The sequence below is a fragment of the Microtus oregoni genome, unplaced genomic scaffold, assembly GCF_018167655.1.
Source record: "Microtus oregoni isolate MIOR12 unplaced genomic scaffold, Mior012 000049F_ref0000343, whole genome shotgun sequence".
Lineage (NCBI taxonomy): Eukaryota > Metazoa > Chordata > Mammalia > Rodentia > Cricetidae > Microtus > Microtus oregoni.
Window position 1 is genome coordinate 900,001 of NW_024543223.1, and position 16,612 is coordinate 916,612.

The window sequence follows — 16,612 nt, forward strand, 5'->3', positions numbered from 1 at the left end:
GGTGCCAGGCATGAGAATTCACCACGCTTAGGCAGCATACTCATAACTAGCTGAGCCACCTCCTCATCACTTGGCTTCTGGCCTCAGCCCAGGGCTCTCTTGACCCGCCCCCACCCTCCTTATGGGTGGATGAGCAATAAAGAGAACAGGCATGAACAGGCCTGAGAATCTGGGTGAAAGAACGCTGAGCAAGGAGATGAGAATGTGAGATGGGAAGTGGGCCTGGAGCTGAAGCTTACAGGAATGGGGCTCAGCTTGGTTCTTGGGTGAAAACTTCCCACTTTTTTTTCCAGGAGGGGCGTGAGTCATAATGACCTCCTTGGAATGGCAGAACACTTAAGAGCTATGCCACAGTGGTGGGTGAGGTCTTGCAACTGGAAAAACAGTTGGTGTCATGATGTCATTTCTGGAAAACTAGAACTCAGTGCCTCTCACTTCTGTCATTCAGGTCGCAGCAAGTGAACTGACAGAAATTCTGTGTCTGGGAGAGCCCCACAGAAGTCCACAAATCCTCAAGACCATGGGCTAGCTAGCAGCCTGGGAAAGACACAGGGGCTTAATAAGCCGAGAATGCTAAGGGCCAGGTGACACCTTACTAATTGATCGTAGAGTTTTCTGTGTGATAAGAAGGCAGACTCTCATGGCTGGTTCAGGACTCACCCCCCCCCACTCAAACCCTGCACACACAGAGGCTGCAGATGGCACCATTTTTGTTTTTATTCTTTTGCGTGTGGGGGTGTTTTGCCTGCATGTATGTCTGTGCACTCCATGTATGCAGTGCTCCATAGTCTCTGGTGACCTCTTGCTTCTGCCCAGTGAACAAGCACCCTTGGCTTCTTCATTTTTCCGTTTTTGCAAAACATTTCATTTAATGTCCACATGCCCTTTGCACTGTGACTTCCAGGAGGGCAGAGGTGGGCCTTATGTACACATGCTGACACCCAGAAGGCTTTGAACACATGCACCAAATAGGGATCCTAGTCCTCCACTCTCAGCTTTCCAATAGGCTGACCCTTAGGGCGAGAAGCAAATGTGGATGTTGGCTGTTTGGGGCTGGTCCCTGGGACAGGTTAGGCTTGGCCAGAGCACTCCCAGGCTTCAGTGCCATTCAGGCTCTGATCAGGACACCAGCACTCCTCCTCTTCTCTCCCGAGGAGAGGTCTCATGCCTATAATCCCACACATGGGAGGCTGCAAGAGCATCTTGAATTTGAGGTCAGCCTGAACTACATATCAAGAGCCAGTCTCTCAAAACAAAATAAAGACTCGCAGAGAGAGTTCAGAGGTTAGGGGTGTGCACTACTCTAGCAGGTGACCCAGGTCCAGCTGCCAGCACCGTAGTCCACAGGACCCAACTTCCTCTGGTCTTTGCAGGCACTTACACACAGGTGGTACATATAAATGGATGCAGGCGCGCACACACACACACACATACATAAAGCTTTAAAACAGTTTCTTCTTTAAAAACAAACACACATGACTGAGCAGTGGTTATGCATTCCTTTAATCCCAGCACTCAGGAGGCAGAAGCAGGTGGATCTCTGTGAGTTTGAGGCCAGCCTGGTCTACAGAAGGAGTTTCAGGACAGCCAAGGTTATACAAGCCACCCTGTCTCAAAAAATCAAACACACCTACAAAACCAAAGCATTATTCAGTAGGTTGAACAGTAAACTAGACAAACCTCTTGAAGGTGGAAAACAAAGAAAATAAGAAAAAAAAAAAAAAAAAAAGAGAGCCCTTCGGAAACAACCCTGCCACCAAGCCAGCATAGACCTGGAGAGCTTTGGCAGAGGGAGCAGCACAGAAAATAAAATGAAAATTAAAAAAAAAAAAAAAGAAGAAGAAAAAAATCCATCTCTGTGGAACAACGTCCCCTGTACTCGGGAGTCCCAGCAGCCTAGCATGTCCAAGCATCCTGTCTTCTAAGTACTTGCCGGTGTCTTCCTTGATGCAGTGAGAGGAACAGCATGGCTAAGAGTGGGGCTTCAGGAGACACTCTTGGGTCTGATCCTATCCAGGGTCCCTAGCTGTGTGACCTTGGGCCTCCCTGTACCCTGGTTTTCTCACCTGACCCAACACTGGAAGGGTAAGCAAGAGAATGAACTCCAGGAAGACAGAGGAGAGACTCTGGCTCAGGAAAAGTGTTTATTCCCAACAGAAGTAACCATGGCCTTGCTACCAGCACGGCCAGCCCATGCATTCCCTTCCACACTTGGTCAGGGTGCAAACGTAGTGTTAAAATTCTCACAAACAATGCCTGACGCTGCTCACGCATTGTGCCCTTAAGTTTGTTCTTCAGATTTAGTTTGTATTCATTTATGAACAGGGTCACATGTAGCTTGGGCTAACCTTGAACTCTGTCTCTACCCCCCAAGAAATAAGTGTGTGCCACCACGTCTAACTCTGATTGAGTCTGATTTGTTTTTCTGCACATATTACTGAATCTGAGCTCCTGGTGGGCAGTGACATGCACGTTTGTGCCAACTGTTTTCTCCTCCAGGATGCAGCTTGCCAAGGACAGCAGCCACGACCAAGTTACTGTGGGCAGAGTCCTTGCCAGCCCCTCCCCACAGGCTTAGGTCTCTTAGAATCCATCTCTGGTTTTGCCTTCCAGGGCACAGAAGCTCTCGCAGCCATTCACAGGCTAGGATTAAAGACACTTGAGTCTTGTGTCCTTTCAGAGGCACAAGATTTTAAGAGTTTCTCCAGAAACATATATGATGGGAACATTCTCTGTAGGGCACAGAAAAGGCACTTAGAAAATACCCAACTAGGAGAGCAGTGGGACAGGGACCGAATGGTCCACCAACCCAACACTCTTGGGTTGCTATTCTTAAACTTGGAATCCCCTTAGGGACTTCCTTTGTGTATGTAGTATTATGTAACTTGTTCTACCACTGAGCAACAGCCTCAGTCTCCATCTCTAGGGACTTCACCAACACCCAATAGTGCCACTCATCTGGTCCAGTGCTCTCATTAGGCCGAGAGGAAGGGTGACAGGAATGCTCCGAGCTGGTTTCAAAGTGCTGTGAAAGGCAGTTCTGGTGAACTAAAAGGTGCAAGCAACACGTTGCTTCTTGGAGGATGTTTGGTCTGGCCTGACATGTCGGGAAACAGAAAGATAGTGGTGTTCTATTCTTTCAGCCAGACTGCTCCCAGGAAACCCGGGCAGTCCTCGAGGTGGCTGTGGGGAATAAGAGCAGGCAAAGCTCCAAACACCTATTTGCCTTGCAGGAGACAGCAGCTTGGTCTGAGCTCAGTCAGGGAGAAATGACCCTGCCACTGAGCTGGGCCAATGGTAAGTGCTTCCAGGAGGAAACTGTTTTCCTGCTGCCTGTCAGGATGGCTAAGCCTGCCAGATCTCAGCTACTTCAGCAGCCCTTGGGGAGGCCATCACCCCATCCCCACTCTGCATCTCAAATGCTCCCAGAGGCCAGCAAGGCACAGGGATTGCCATTGATTTTCACTTGCGCAGGCTGGCCTAACAAAACAATTCATCAAGTGTCTGTCTGCTTGTTCGTCCTAACTGCAATCAAATCAATGTCCCTGGCATCCGAGGTCTGCAGCTTAGACTCCAGGCCATGCTGGATCAGGATCAGCCCAGCAAAGAGCTCACTATAGCTCCCCTGCATATCAGTTAAAACCCAAGGGACCTGTTAACTGATGCCCACTGCAGAGTGGGCCACACCTGGACTCCAATGGCTTGGCAGCATACCTTCACTCCGTTTTAGTAGCTTCCAATCTCTAGATTTGGGAGGGTTAGGGGCTAACGGTCTATTTATAACTACGAGGCCCTGTAATGGCCAAGTGTCCTCGTTCCAGCTGAGACACAGGGGTTCCCATCATCTACAATGATCTATAACCTGACAGCCAGGAATCAGACTGTTTCCAAGACCTGCTCTGCCACCTCATCTGTGGCCTAGGAGCACACTCCCAGCTCTCCAAGTCCCACTTTCCGATCTGTACTGTGAACTGGAAACAGTGCCCACCCCCTGGGGAGGAGGTGCATGAGGTAGCAACAGAATGGACCTTAGGCCTCACACAGGCGCAATATCCTTCCACAGGCACAGAGAAAGGGCCGATGTGCTCGGGTCACACAGCAAGGAAGAGCAACGTTAGGAGGGGCGCTGAGGGCACACACGAAAAGTCAACAGACAGTGAGTGGGTACCACTGTGCCTTCTTGTCTTTCAGGTGGTGGTGTCACTGAGGTATGACAGAGGGAAAGGCTGGAGCATGTCACGGAACATTGTTAGAAGGTCAGAAACTTTATTCACGGGCCTTTTGCTGTCTCTGAATATACAGGTCTGCTGCATCCAGGACTTCCGTGAGGTGGTATCTTGCTGCACAAGATAAAGGACACCTTGGTTTTGCATCCCCATCTTTTCCCGCTAGCACAGTTGGGAGAGAGCCTACTTGATGGCACTGGGTTCCTGCACCAAGGGATAAGGCACTTTGTGTTCGACAAGAAGGTGCTCATGGCTGGCTGGCAGGTGAGGTATGGTGGTGGCCTTGAGGGCCTCCCTCACCCAGGCATCTTTGTGTCCTCAGGATGGGATCATGCCTTTGCTTCTCTTCCTGTCAGCCATGGTTCTACGGTTGTGGTTGGCTCTGGTTGCCTTTTTGGCTTCTTTCTTCCTGCGCTCCTGGGTGGTTTCTCGGGTTTGTCCGTGGCCCCGGGGGCTGCCTGTCACTGCTGCGGAATTCTCAGGCCGGTACCTGCAAGAGTAATACCCACCCCATGAGAGACACAGTTGGACAAGGCTCTGATAGGAAGGCTCCACAGTCCACCCTAGCGGCTACCACTGAGGTTACACACTGGCCCAGGTCCAGATAGGAAAGGAAATGGAGCCCCAGCCTTGGGCCTGATTTTCTCTTAGACCTTGAAGATGGGCCCAACACCCATCTACGAGTATTAACTGTTAGTGGGCTGGATGGTGGCCCCCTACAAATGGGACAATGCTCTATGTTTACACACCAGGTCTTAACTTGGTCCCTTGGCCCACAGCCTCCGGGTCTACTCAGAGTGCTCCCTCAGGGCTGGGAGGGAAAACATCAGAACAGTTGTGCTCTCGTCAACAACCTCTGACTCTGTTGCCTTCAGCATGGAATCAAATGTCTCTTGGTCAGGTCCCCTATACCCAGAATCTAGGTTGGGACTGAACTTCCACCCATGACCTATGCTTCTACTCTTGGCACAGTAGACTTTGACCAGTTTCTTAACTAAGAAAAAGGAACCTAGTTGGGTGGCGCAAGCCTTTAATCCCAGCACTTGGGAGGCAGAGGCAGGTGGATCTTTGTGAGTTCGAGACCAGCCTGGTCTACAAGAGCTAAGCTCCAAAGCTATAGAGAAACCCTGTCTCTGGGGGTGGGGGAAAAGGTAAAAAGTACAGCAAATGTAGATAAACGTAGATTGGGATAATTTAAGAAAAGATATCTAGGGCTGGAGAGATGGCTTAGAGGTTAAGAGCACTGACTTCTTCCAGAGGCCCTAAGTTCAAGTCCCAGCAACCACAGGGTGACTCACAACCACCTATAATGAGATCTGGTGCCCTCTTCTGGGGTGTAGGCATACATGCAGGCAGAACACTGTATATGTAATAAATAAATCTTAAAAAAAAAAAAAAAGAAAGGCCGGGCGGAGGTGGCGCACGCCTTTAATCCCAGCACTCGGGAGGCAGAGGCAGGAGGATCTCTGTGAGTTCGAGACCAGCCTGGTCTACAGTGCTAGTTCCAGGACAGGCTCCAAAGCCACAGAGAAACCCTGTCTCGAAAAACAAAAAACAAAAACAAAAAAAAAAAAGAAAGAAAAGCTGACTAGAAACAAACCGAACTAAGACTGGCATTCATAAGGAAGAATAAGTCTCCATGTGATTATTTGGGAGCTGGGTGGCGGGCCCCCAAAGAGTAAAGAGTTAAAACAACAGAAACCAACCATACCCTCTTGCCTTTGCAACCTGAGCACTGGGCTCACGGGCTCACACTGTGATGCGTGGCTTTCATGTGTAACAGGGTTTGCTATGCTGCTCACATTGGTTTTGAAATCCTGCTTTCAAATGATTCTCCTGCTTCAGCCTCCCAAGTAGCTATGACTTTAGGCACATACTTTGATTGGCTCTGATATTTTGGGGAGACTTAATGCTGTATGACCTTTACTAAGTTATTTAATGTCTCTGGGTCAAACTGGACAATGATACTGATATTAATAGTTACTTCCTAGAGCTGGACAGGAGCTAAATAACTACCCAAAAAGTCCCAGGGGCCGGGCAGTGGTGGCACATACCTTTTTTTTTTTTTTTTTTTTTTTGTGGTTTTTCGAGACAGGGTTTCTCTGTGGTTTTGGAGCCTGTCCTGGAACTAGCTCTTGTAGACCAGGCTGGTCTCGAACTCACAGAGATCCGCCTGCCTCTGCCTCCCGAGTGCTGGGATTAAAGGCGTGTGCCACCACCGCCCGGCTGGCACATACCTTTATTTCCAGAACTTGGGAGGCAGAGGAAGGCAGATCAAGTTCAAGGCTAGCCTGGTCTACAGAGGCAGCCTAGTCTACGGAGTGAGCTTCAGGACAGCCAGGACTATGACGAGAAACCCTATCTTAAAAAGCACCCAGGGTTTCCTGCATGGCCAGCTGGATTCCCCTGATGGTCCCCCCTCCCGTGGATTAGCCCCTTTAATGCTCACCCCTTCCTGGCAAGGAAGGCCAGGCGCCTGGCTTCAGCCTTTTCCCTCAGCACTGCAGGATCCTGGATGAAATGGTCCAGCTGTGAAAGGAAGAGAAGTGAAAATCTGCAATCATTTCCCTAGGCTGTGTGAATCCCTGCTGGGAGGAATCCTGAGGCATCCACAGCAGGCAGGGCAGGCAATCTTAGTACAGAGCAAGCTGGTTGCCAGCTGAAGCCTCCTTTAGGGAGGGAGGGAGCTAAAGGATGTGGGGCAGGCTGCTGGGGAGAAAGGACCACAGCAGGCACATCAATGAATGCGTGTGGGTATGGCTGAGATGGCCACCAGGAAAGGACACAAAAGACCATGAAAGTTGATTAAGGTCCCTGGAAGCAGGCTTGCCCTGAGACTTGGAAGTCAGGTCTCACTCTGGTGCCACAGCAGAGGGCTCAGTGAGAACTCCTCTTGAGGACCACTTTCTATGCTCCGAGTGCATGGTGGACCTGTGCAGGGGAAAGCTAGGACCTTGGCAAACAGGCAGGCTTTGACACATGGCATAATAATAATAATATCCGCCAGGCGGTGGTGGCGCACGCCTTTAATCCCAGCACTCGGGAGGCAGAGGCAAGTGGATCTCTGGGAGTTCGAGACCAGCCTAGTCTACAAGAGCTAGTTCCGGGACAGGCACCAAAAAAAGCTACAGAGAAACCCTGTCTCAAAAAACCAAAACCAAAACCAAAATATAATAATAACAATAACAATAATAATAATATCCAAAGGAGAAGAACTAGTGGCAGGGGAAGATGGTTCACTTGGTTTGGAGCCTGTGGCTGAGAGCCCTGTGGCAGGCCATGCACTTCCTACCACAGCACTTAATGCCTCCGCACAGCTCTAGGAACATCTGACTTTGTCATCCTTTGGGGGCTGCTGGGGACTGTAGAGTGCCTGGTTACTCCCTTCACATGGAGCAAAATCACTTTTCATCTGTTTTCTAGCTTGAATTTCAAGTTAAGATTTCAGCTGAAGAGCCGGGCAGTGGTGGCGCACGCCTTTAATCCCAGCACTTGGGAGGCAGAGGCAGGCGGATCTCTGTGAGTTCGAGACCAGCCTGGTCTACAAGAGCTAGTTCCAGGACAGGCTCCAAAATCATAGAGAAACCCTGTCTTGAAAAAACAAAAAACAAAGATTTCAGCTGAAGAAAAAGTTTAGCTGCTAAAAGTGAGTTTTCAGACAAGAGGTCTAGCTTACTTCCTCAGGGCTCTAAGTCGTGTCTGATTTTTAAAAAAGCCAGCCTAGGCACAGCAGCCTACAGCTACCCTTCCTTCTTCCAGACCATAACACCTGATGACTCAGCTGTTGACAGACCCCCCCCTCCTGTCCCCTGAGAGCCCTCTGGGCAGCGGAGCAGAGATCAAAGCCGCAGCTCTCCAAACAGAGGCGGAGACAGGCCCAGAGCCCTAATTTGCCCTTCAGGGCTGCATTTCTTTCATCTGCCACCCGCCCAGGACGGACCTTGGGGGCCTCCTCTTCAACCTCCTCCACTTCGTCATAGTCTTCCTCTGGTCCTTCTCCAGGCATTTTGGTTCTCAGCACCTGAGGGATGGTGAAGGGCCTGAGGGTTGGGAAAGAAAGTGAGATCAAAGAATTGGAGAATGGCCTCCTGCCTGGGGAGAAGGCTGGGGAGGGGCACTGCTCAGGAGGCAAGGGAACCTTCCCACGGGGGTTTTCAAACAGGCTTTGCTTTTGTCGCCAGATTCTTTAAAGGGGGTAACCGCTGAGCTGAGGCCCTAGGGATCTCCAATCTTTCTGTTCACCAGGAAGCCCTGCTTTGATCTGCACAGGTAAATCCCTACAAGATTCTGCTGAGGAAAATGTTCCACACTTAAGAAAAAACATGACTTGCTAAGACCAGGGGTGGGGAGGGGAGAGGTGATGGAGCAGAGGGTGGGAGTGGGGCTGGGGAAATCTGGCTGGCCGGCCTAGCGACTCACCTGCGGCTGATGAGCTCATCATCAGAGTCTGCATCGTTGGCGCCCACCTGGTTGCCATCGTATGTGTCATCATACTCGTCCTCGTAGTCATCAACCTGGTATTCTCCTGGCTGCACTGGGACCTGCAACAGCAGACTCATGGGTCAGAGAAGCTAGGGGACTGCTGGATTTCCCACACCCTGAGAGGCCCAGGCTGGGCAGCCTACCTCCTCCATTACCACACTGTACTGCTGGTAGCGAAGCCTCTGCGCCGCCACAGCCCGCTTGTCATTCACCAGGCTCCTCACATTCTCCTCCTTCCTGGAGCCAGGGACAGCAGGGAGAGAGGGAGGACACCATCAGGTCTGGAAGAGTGTGGAGGGCAAAAGGTCCAGAGAGATGCTGCGTTCCCTTCTGTAGACCTCAGACCCTGCTGAGGCCACATGCAGTCTTCGTCCTAAGCCCAGGAAAGCCCTAAACACTCTTGGGTGAGGCAAGAGGGGGTCTGGCTTCTTCCTCTCACCCTCCACTACAGCTCCTGTCCCTGTTATGCAGGGCCAGCTTCCATGCAAGAGTACCATGGGAGGAGGAAAGTCTGGTAGTTCCGACTGCCATCAGTTATGTCGAAAACGAGGACAGATGGGTGCAGTGGAGGGGGAAGGGACACACCTGGCTCACACTGAACTGCACATCACAGTGTCAGCAGGGCCTCAGGTCTCTTGACCATGGCTTTGCAAACTTGTAGAGAATCCTGGCTTGTCAATCACATACATGGGCTCATGGAATGTGTTTCTCTGGCTCTGCAGGGGCAAATCAATTAGAGATGGCAGGCAAGAAATCTAGCTTAGTGATGAGATTCCATCTCTGGAATGTATCAAGAGGAAGGGGTCTGAGAAAAAAAAGGGAGACACAGAGCCGTGCAGATTCTATGCAGATCGTCTAACAGCTGGCTCTGGGTGGGTGGCAGGCGTCTGGGTCTGTAGGCTTGTCTAGGACCAGGTACAGGCTGGGACTGCAGTCTCAGTATGGCTGGCAAGGCTTTGCTGTGCTGTGACAATCTTCCTACCTGTCAGAGCCATTCTAAGCCTGAGCAGGGAGGAGACTGAAAAACAGGTCAGATATGCATCTGTACTCACAGTGGAGTGGGGTGAACAGCACAAAATATGCCAAATTCAGTGGGCTGCCGCTGACAGACGCAAGTGAGGGCGGCACCAGCACATGTCTGGAGGAAGGGGTGAGGAAAGCCATGACAGTGGGACAGAAAGGATGCTGTATTTGGTTTAGATCTGAGTGAACTCTTAGGTAAACAGAAATCTTAGCTGGCTGTGGTGACTCATGCCTATAGTCCTAGTATTGGAGAGGCTGCGGTAGGAGAACTGCCAAGAGTTAAAGGCCAGGTTGGACTACAGAGACCCCTATCTCAAACAAAACAAAACAAACAAACAAAAACCACAAAGCTGAAGGCAAAAGTGTGTGATTCCAGCACTAGCAAGGAAGGAGCAGGAGGATCAGGAGTTCAAGGTCAGTCTCAGCTACAAAGTTAGCTGGAGGCCGGCTAAGGCTACACTAGCCCTTGTTTTAAATAAAACAACTGAAAAACAACAACAACAAAAACCCAAAAGACCAATCCAGGAATCCTTCCCAGCCACCGGGATTGGGGCTGTGGAGCTGTGATGATGGCCTTGGTGCTGCAGAGACTCTTTCTTTGCCAGGTTGGTAAAGAAGTATTAAGGAGAAAGGGCTTTAAGCCTTTCCCATGGCTGGTACCACTAGTAAGAACACATTCTGGCACTCAGCCACGCTTTTTGAGATGCCAGGTACTATCTATGTTGGGTCAGGGGCCCAAGAAGAAGAAGAGGTGTCATCCTCGTCTGGCAGCTCCCTGAGGCTCCTGGTTCTGGGTGAAGGTGGATGGTGTCTAGTTATGTGGCTTTTTGCAGGGCCAGATGGAGAAGACAACTTTTATGGATCCCACCTGGGCCTTGAGAGACGACAGGCAGCAGAGCCAGGGGCCTGGCTGCCTGTCTAGGGCATTGTGCTTTGCTTTCTTGTCTGGATTTGGAGCCAAGAAGAAAGAAGATCCCACCAAGCACCTGGGAAAGACCCATTCATAAGCCAGGACTTCACCCTCCTCTAGATACAGGCAACAAGAACTTCACAGACTGTCTTTGGAATCCTGGCCTTCTAGAAAGTGGCAGCAAGGCCGGGAACATGCCTGCTCTCCTGAAGCTGGTCACCTTTTCTCTTATCATCTACTCAACCCTGTTCTATAAAAACCTGATTCAAACAGGTCCTTAGTGGCCTGTAGAGACAACAAACATTCCAGGTAGGGCACAGAAAGGCAGAGAAACCTGCCCAGAGCCATATAGCTTCTAAAGGAAGGTTCAGGTCCTGACTTGGGTTTGCTCTACACTTTCTAAGCTGTGTGGTCACAAGTCTCTAGCCTCATTAAATCAGTCCAGTGTGGTGTGGGGTGCCTGCCTCTAAAGCTAGCACTAGCAGGACTGGAGAGATGGTTTAGGGGTTAAGAGTACTGGCTGCACTTGTCAAGAACCTAGGCTCAATTTCTGTCACTCACATGTGTACTCACAACCATCTGCAACTTAAAAAATAGGAGGGGGGGGGGAGATAAACCCAGCTTTAAGGTGGCAGGGACAAGAGGATTTCTGTGAGTTTCAGGCCAGCCTGGTTTACACAGTGAGTTAGTTCCAGGCCAGCCAGGGTAACACAGTGAGCCCCTATCTCAAAATCAAAGCCAACAAAAACCTACTTGGTTCCTGCTTACGGTATTCACTTCTCAGGGGTGAGCCGAGAATGAAATGAGAGGATGGGTAAAGCTGAGCATAGGGTGCACGGCTCGACCCCGAATGCTTAGGACACGGGAGCAGGATGACAATGAGCTCAGGTCATCTTTGGCTGCTTAGTGAGTCTGAGGCTAGACTCCATCTCAAACAGAAGACAACAACAAAATAAAACAAACAACAGCAACAAAACTAAAGGAAAAGAAGATATAAAAGATACAGACATGGACCACCGTTTGCTGAACTCAACAAAATGAATTCAGTTTCTTCTGTCTGTCAGTCTTACATGCTAATGTACTCTGTGATTCTCCAAGAAGCAGACAAAACACACAGACATATCTGGCCACAGAACCTTTGTTGAGGGGAACTCTTGTTATCTTCCAGAGTTCTACAGGGCAGTCCAAAGGAGTTAGAAGGGCACATGCTGCGTACATAGGTGCTTGATCAACCAAAGCTACCCTCTAGTCTACTCTAGTAGCCCGCCTGCCTGCCTCCCTTCCTCCCTCCCTCCCTCCTCCCTCCCTCTCTTCATTGCTTATTTTGAAACAGGATCTCCTGATATAGCCCAGGTTGGCCACAAGCTCTAAAACCTCCCATGTGCTGGGACTGTGTGAGCCAGGCCCAGCTCAGACTCAAGTTCAGATTGCTCCACTTCTGTGCTCTACATTAGGGCCCCGAAGTCTGGCCCAGTTCTGTTCATGACACATGAGAAAAATATGGAAGCTTCTGGGCCTGCTTTGTTCTTCTCTAAAAAAGAGATGGGGCTGGGTAGTGGCACAATGGTAGTGTGCAAGGCCCTGGGTTTGGACCCTAGCATCACCAAAAAAAACAACAAAACAAACAAAATTAAACAAAAGATAAAAGAGAGGCAAGAATATCTTGTCTGGACTCCCTTGGGCATTATGGTTTCTAGTAGCCAAAAATCAAATAGCTGAAGTCCTTCACAGACCTCTAGGGACCCCCTAAGCCAGGGTCCCAGAAGATATCTTGTGCTTGATTCCAAATAAAAACCAACCACAGGGTAACCAAGCCCCACCTCTGCCCTCTGTAACTCTGTGTGTAAGAGAACAGACCAGACTCTACTTGTTACCAAAGCAGCCAAGCATGTTCATCAGATTCAATGCATATGTACACAGGTGTGATTTGCTTTGTGCTACTTAATTCTCCACCTGCTACCCGAAGGCAGGGCCCTCGCCCTTCCACCTTGCCCTGACTAGGCAGGTGCCCCTGCTGAACTCCTGGTGCACCTGATTATTTGATGATCTGTCTTTCCCACGGTCTCTGCCCTTTGTGGGCAAAGCCAAGGCACTCTGCTCACCTCGTTTTCCTGGTGCCTCGCATAGGATCTCACGCTAGTAAAGCACTTAATAAATATTTACTGAGTGGATAAATACTGAACCATGAATGAAGGCTTTACCTCTTTACAATCCTTGCCCCTGGGCTGCCCAGAGTGGGATTGGTAAACACTGGTCATTCTGTCTCTGCTGGCAGGCAGAGTGCCACAGAATTAGGACACCTGGCTGCTTCAGCCCTTCTGATGACCCTGACAGCTGAAAGCAGCCCACTGGCAAATGCTCATAGGTGACCTCCAATTGGGTGGGGATGTGGAGTGACCTAGCTGAACCTACAGATGAACGCCAAGGGGAACCCTGTGTCCAGAGATGCTAAGCTCTGTAGAGGGTCCTACCAGTCAGGCTCCCACACCTTCTGCTGGCCTGGGGGACCCTGTGTGGCTCTTCCCTCCAGCAGCCACCAACAGGAACAACAGCTCTGCCTGGGATCAGGGGTCTCACAATTGGACTGATGAAGCAGTGCGCCAGGATTTCTGGTGCATTCAGCCAGATGGCTTCAGAGTTGCCCTGTGCCTGCTGAGCCCTCAGTCAGCAAGCCTCTGGCAGCACACAGCCCCAGGTGAAGTGCAGCCCTGGACTCGAACTGAAAAAGCAACTGTGTTACTGCACAGGACTCTTACCAGAACACAGCTCCAAGACTAACAGTCTCCTTCCTTTCTAGAATCTCTTGTTCCCACTATTATGATAGGGACAGCACAGGCTGCACTTGAACAGAGCCCCTGGATTTCCAGGTTCTATGACTCAATGTGACTTTGAAGCAGATTAACCCCCCCCATTCTTTACCTGGCTGTCATTGTTATGCCACCACCACTGACTTCAGTTTCTTCCCAGAGGAAGCCATTCCAGAGCCCAATATTTAATTTTTATTTATTTGTGACACAGGGTCTCACTTAGATTAGATAGGAACTCACTATTGAAAAAAAAAAATAAAAATCCTCTCAGGTTCCTGAGTGCGGGAATTAGAGGCTTGAGTTACCATGCCCAGCTTGGGTGACCTCTATAAAACATAAATGCTCATGAGTTCATGGGACCTTTACTACACTCACACTGGTCTTGGAGCCACTGTTGCTTTTGCTCACTCAGCTTGGGAAGTTTCCTCCCTGCTCTGCTGAGCCACCCCTAAACATCCTTCAGTTCTCTGTCACTTTCTTAGGGACCAGGAGGCTGCCCACTATCGTGCTTGTCTGATGAGCTGAGGAGTGCACATTTCACACGGTGTAGGCAGTGTCTGCTTTACTTCCCACTACAGCTCTGGTACTAAATTAACCCAAGGCAATAAGCACCAGGCAAGCATTTATTGAATGAATGAATAGGCCATGGATGGATTTTACAACGCTGAAAAAGTAGGAAGAAGATAAACTAAAAATGAAAGAAAGAATGAATGAAATTAAACCAGAATTCTTTCATCTTTGGAAAAAACTTACGTGACTTAATTTTGTTTTATCACAGCCTAGAGAAAAATCAGGTCAAAAACTGGCTTCTAGGAAGCACCGTCTAGCTCTGCACCCACAGAGTCAACATACACATCAAAAGACATACTAGAAGGGACAAGGGGACTGATGTGGCTCTCTGGCCTTCTACCACTTACAAGGAGGTATCTATCACTAGCAGTCACCCCCCACATAAAGCTGGACTTACAGCACACTGTTAAGGAACCTGCTCTTGTAGGATGACAGTGTATAAGGCCAGGATTCAGAGGGACCCCTGAGGGGATGGAGAGATGGCTCAGCAGTTAAGAACACTGGTTGCTCCCGGGCGGTGGTGGCGCACACCTTTAATCCCAGCACTCGGGAGGCAGAGGCAGGCGGATCTCTGTGAGTTCGAGGCCAGCCTGGTCTACAAGAGCTAGTTCCAGGACAGGAACCAAAAGCTACGGAGAAACCCTGTCTCGAAAAATAAAAAAAAAAAAAAAAGAACACTGGTTGCTCTTAAGAGGACCCAGGTTTGGTTCCCAGCACCCACATGGCAGCTCACAATTGTCTGTAATTCCAGTTCCACAGGGTGCCTCTATGGATACGTTCCATGGCCATCAGGTATGCATACGGTGCACACACATACATAGAGACAAAGTATTCATACACATAAAATAAAAATAAATTAAAAAGTGGAGGGGTGGAACTCTCTGAGGGGAAAATCCATGGCTGGTTCTATCAAGAAGGGCCTTTGCTGGTGGTGGCACATGCCTTTAATCCCAGCACTCAGGAGGCAGAGGCAGGTGGATCTGTGAGTTCAAGGCCAGCCTGATCTACAGAGTGAGTTCCAGAACAGCTAGGACTGTTTCATGGAGAAATCATGTCTCGAAAACAAACAAACAAACAAACAAAAAAAAAACAACAACAAAAAACAACCCAAAAAACAAAGGGCTTTTCTTTCTTGCCACCCTCCAGAACTGGAACACAGACCCCATGTCCTGCCATACTCACCTCCTGCCCTTGTGCACCCGGCTCAGGTCCACTGAGTCCCTGCTGAACACATCAAACTCGTCGTTCTGGAAGATGTTGTGACGAGATGTCAGCAGGGGTGTGGGGTCCGGCTTCACCTGTCTGGGGGCCACAGCACAGAAATCAACTGAAAGGGCCTTGCTGGCTGATGTCGACTGTCCTAAGCCACACTGTGTTCTTCCCATCATACTGTTCACTCCACCCCAAAATTCTAGCCTAGGACATAAGTTCTTTAATGGGGAGCCTTTAATTAGGTTTTACTTAACCTGGCTCCTGTCAAGGGCCCAAAGCCACACCTCACCCTCATTTCCTGTGTGCCATGCATAGCAGTTTTCTATTTCTTCAAAGCTCTATCCCTCATTTAAATGTCCACAATGGCCCTATAAGCCAGGGAGTTATATGTCACTCAACTTCTGTTTTGGGCTGGGGGCGGGGGATGGAGGGCAGCTGCATTTGCTTTGGATGCTAGGAATGCACTGTACACAGCTAAGCCCATGCTCTACCGCTGAGCTCTACTCTCAGCTCCTAGTCCACCTCCTGTGTCTCAGCACTGCCATCTATAACACGGAACACAAACAGGCTGAGGGATGTGGCCAAAGGCACAAGGCTAACTTCATTCATTCATTTGGCAAACATGATTTGTTCATGGAAGAAGCATCCACACGCACCCTTGTTCTTGCTGTCCCCTGAAGCTTTCGGGATAGCAGTGCACCAAAACCATGAGCTTCAGTGCAGAGAAAGGGAGTAGCTTTGGCTATCATAACTTGGAAACTGGGAATATGCTAACAATGAGGCAGATCTGGAGCTGGAGTGTGTGTGTGTGTGTGTGTGTGTGTGTGTGTGAGAGAGAGAGAGAGAGAGAGAGAGAGAGAGAGAGAGAGAGCGCACCCTTTGCCACACTGCTAGTCTCCAGTAGTCTTCCTATAAAGTCTCAGGGACAGCCAGCTGTGCTGAGAATCTTACAGGCCCCAAGCTTGCTTTCTTTAGAAAGGGCACTAGTTCAAACTGCAGGAAACACTGCTGTGAAAAAGGAGCAAATGTATCCTCCAGTCTAGGGGAGGAGCGAGAGGCAAGGAAAGGAGACCCTGCCTTGAGGACCTCTCTCCATCTACCTCACTTACCTTTTCAGGCTGCGGTCCAGCTGGCTGAGTTCCGGGGCCAGCCGGTCCTCCAGGATGTTGTTGATCACCTGCTCTGAATCATAGCTGTAGTGCTCCAGGCAGGCCAGGATGAAGCCCTCCCCGAGGTCTGGCAGCAGGTCTTTCACTTGGGAGATGAGGGAGTCTAGCTGCACACCACACATGGTCGGGCCCAGGGCAGCTGCTGCACCCTTGCACTGCAATGGAAGCCAGAGTGATGGAGCAAAGACTAAGCAGCCCCCACGAAAGGGTAAG

General features: G+C 49.9%; 1 protein-coding gene across 2 annotated transcripts in view; it reads right to left on the reverse strand.

Moving 5' to 3' along the window:
• Positions 1 to 4,246: 4,246 nt before the first annotated feature.
• LOC121436526 (activating signal cointegrator 1 complex subunit 2-like) overlaps positions 4,247 to 16,612 on the reverse strand; it is a 42,523-nt gene continuing 30,157 nt past the window's right edge. For both annotated transcript variants that reach the window (XM_041636518.1, XM_041636517.1), the window contains 7 exons: positions 16,340 to 16,554; positions 15,201 to 15,320; positions 8,852 to 8,945; positions 8,646 to 8,767; positions 8,167 to 8,266; positions 6,676 to 6,755; positions 4,247 to 4,716 (listed from right to left, as the gene is read on the reverse strand). In XM_041636518.1, coding sequence (XP_041492452.1) covers positions 4,545 to 4,716; positions 6,676 to 6,755; positions 8,167 to 8,266; positions 8,646 to 8,767; positions 8,852 to 8,945; positions 15,201 to 15,320; positions 16,340 to 16,554 — 903 coding nt within the window. In that variant the 3' untranslated portion in view covers positions 4,247 to 4,544. The remainder of the gene's footprint in view (positions 4,717 to 6,675; positions 6,756 to 8,166; positions 8,267 to 8,645; positions 8,768 to 8,851; positions 8,946 to 15,200; positions 15,321 to 16,339; positions 16,555 to 16,612) is intronic.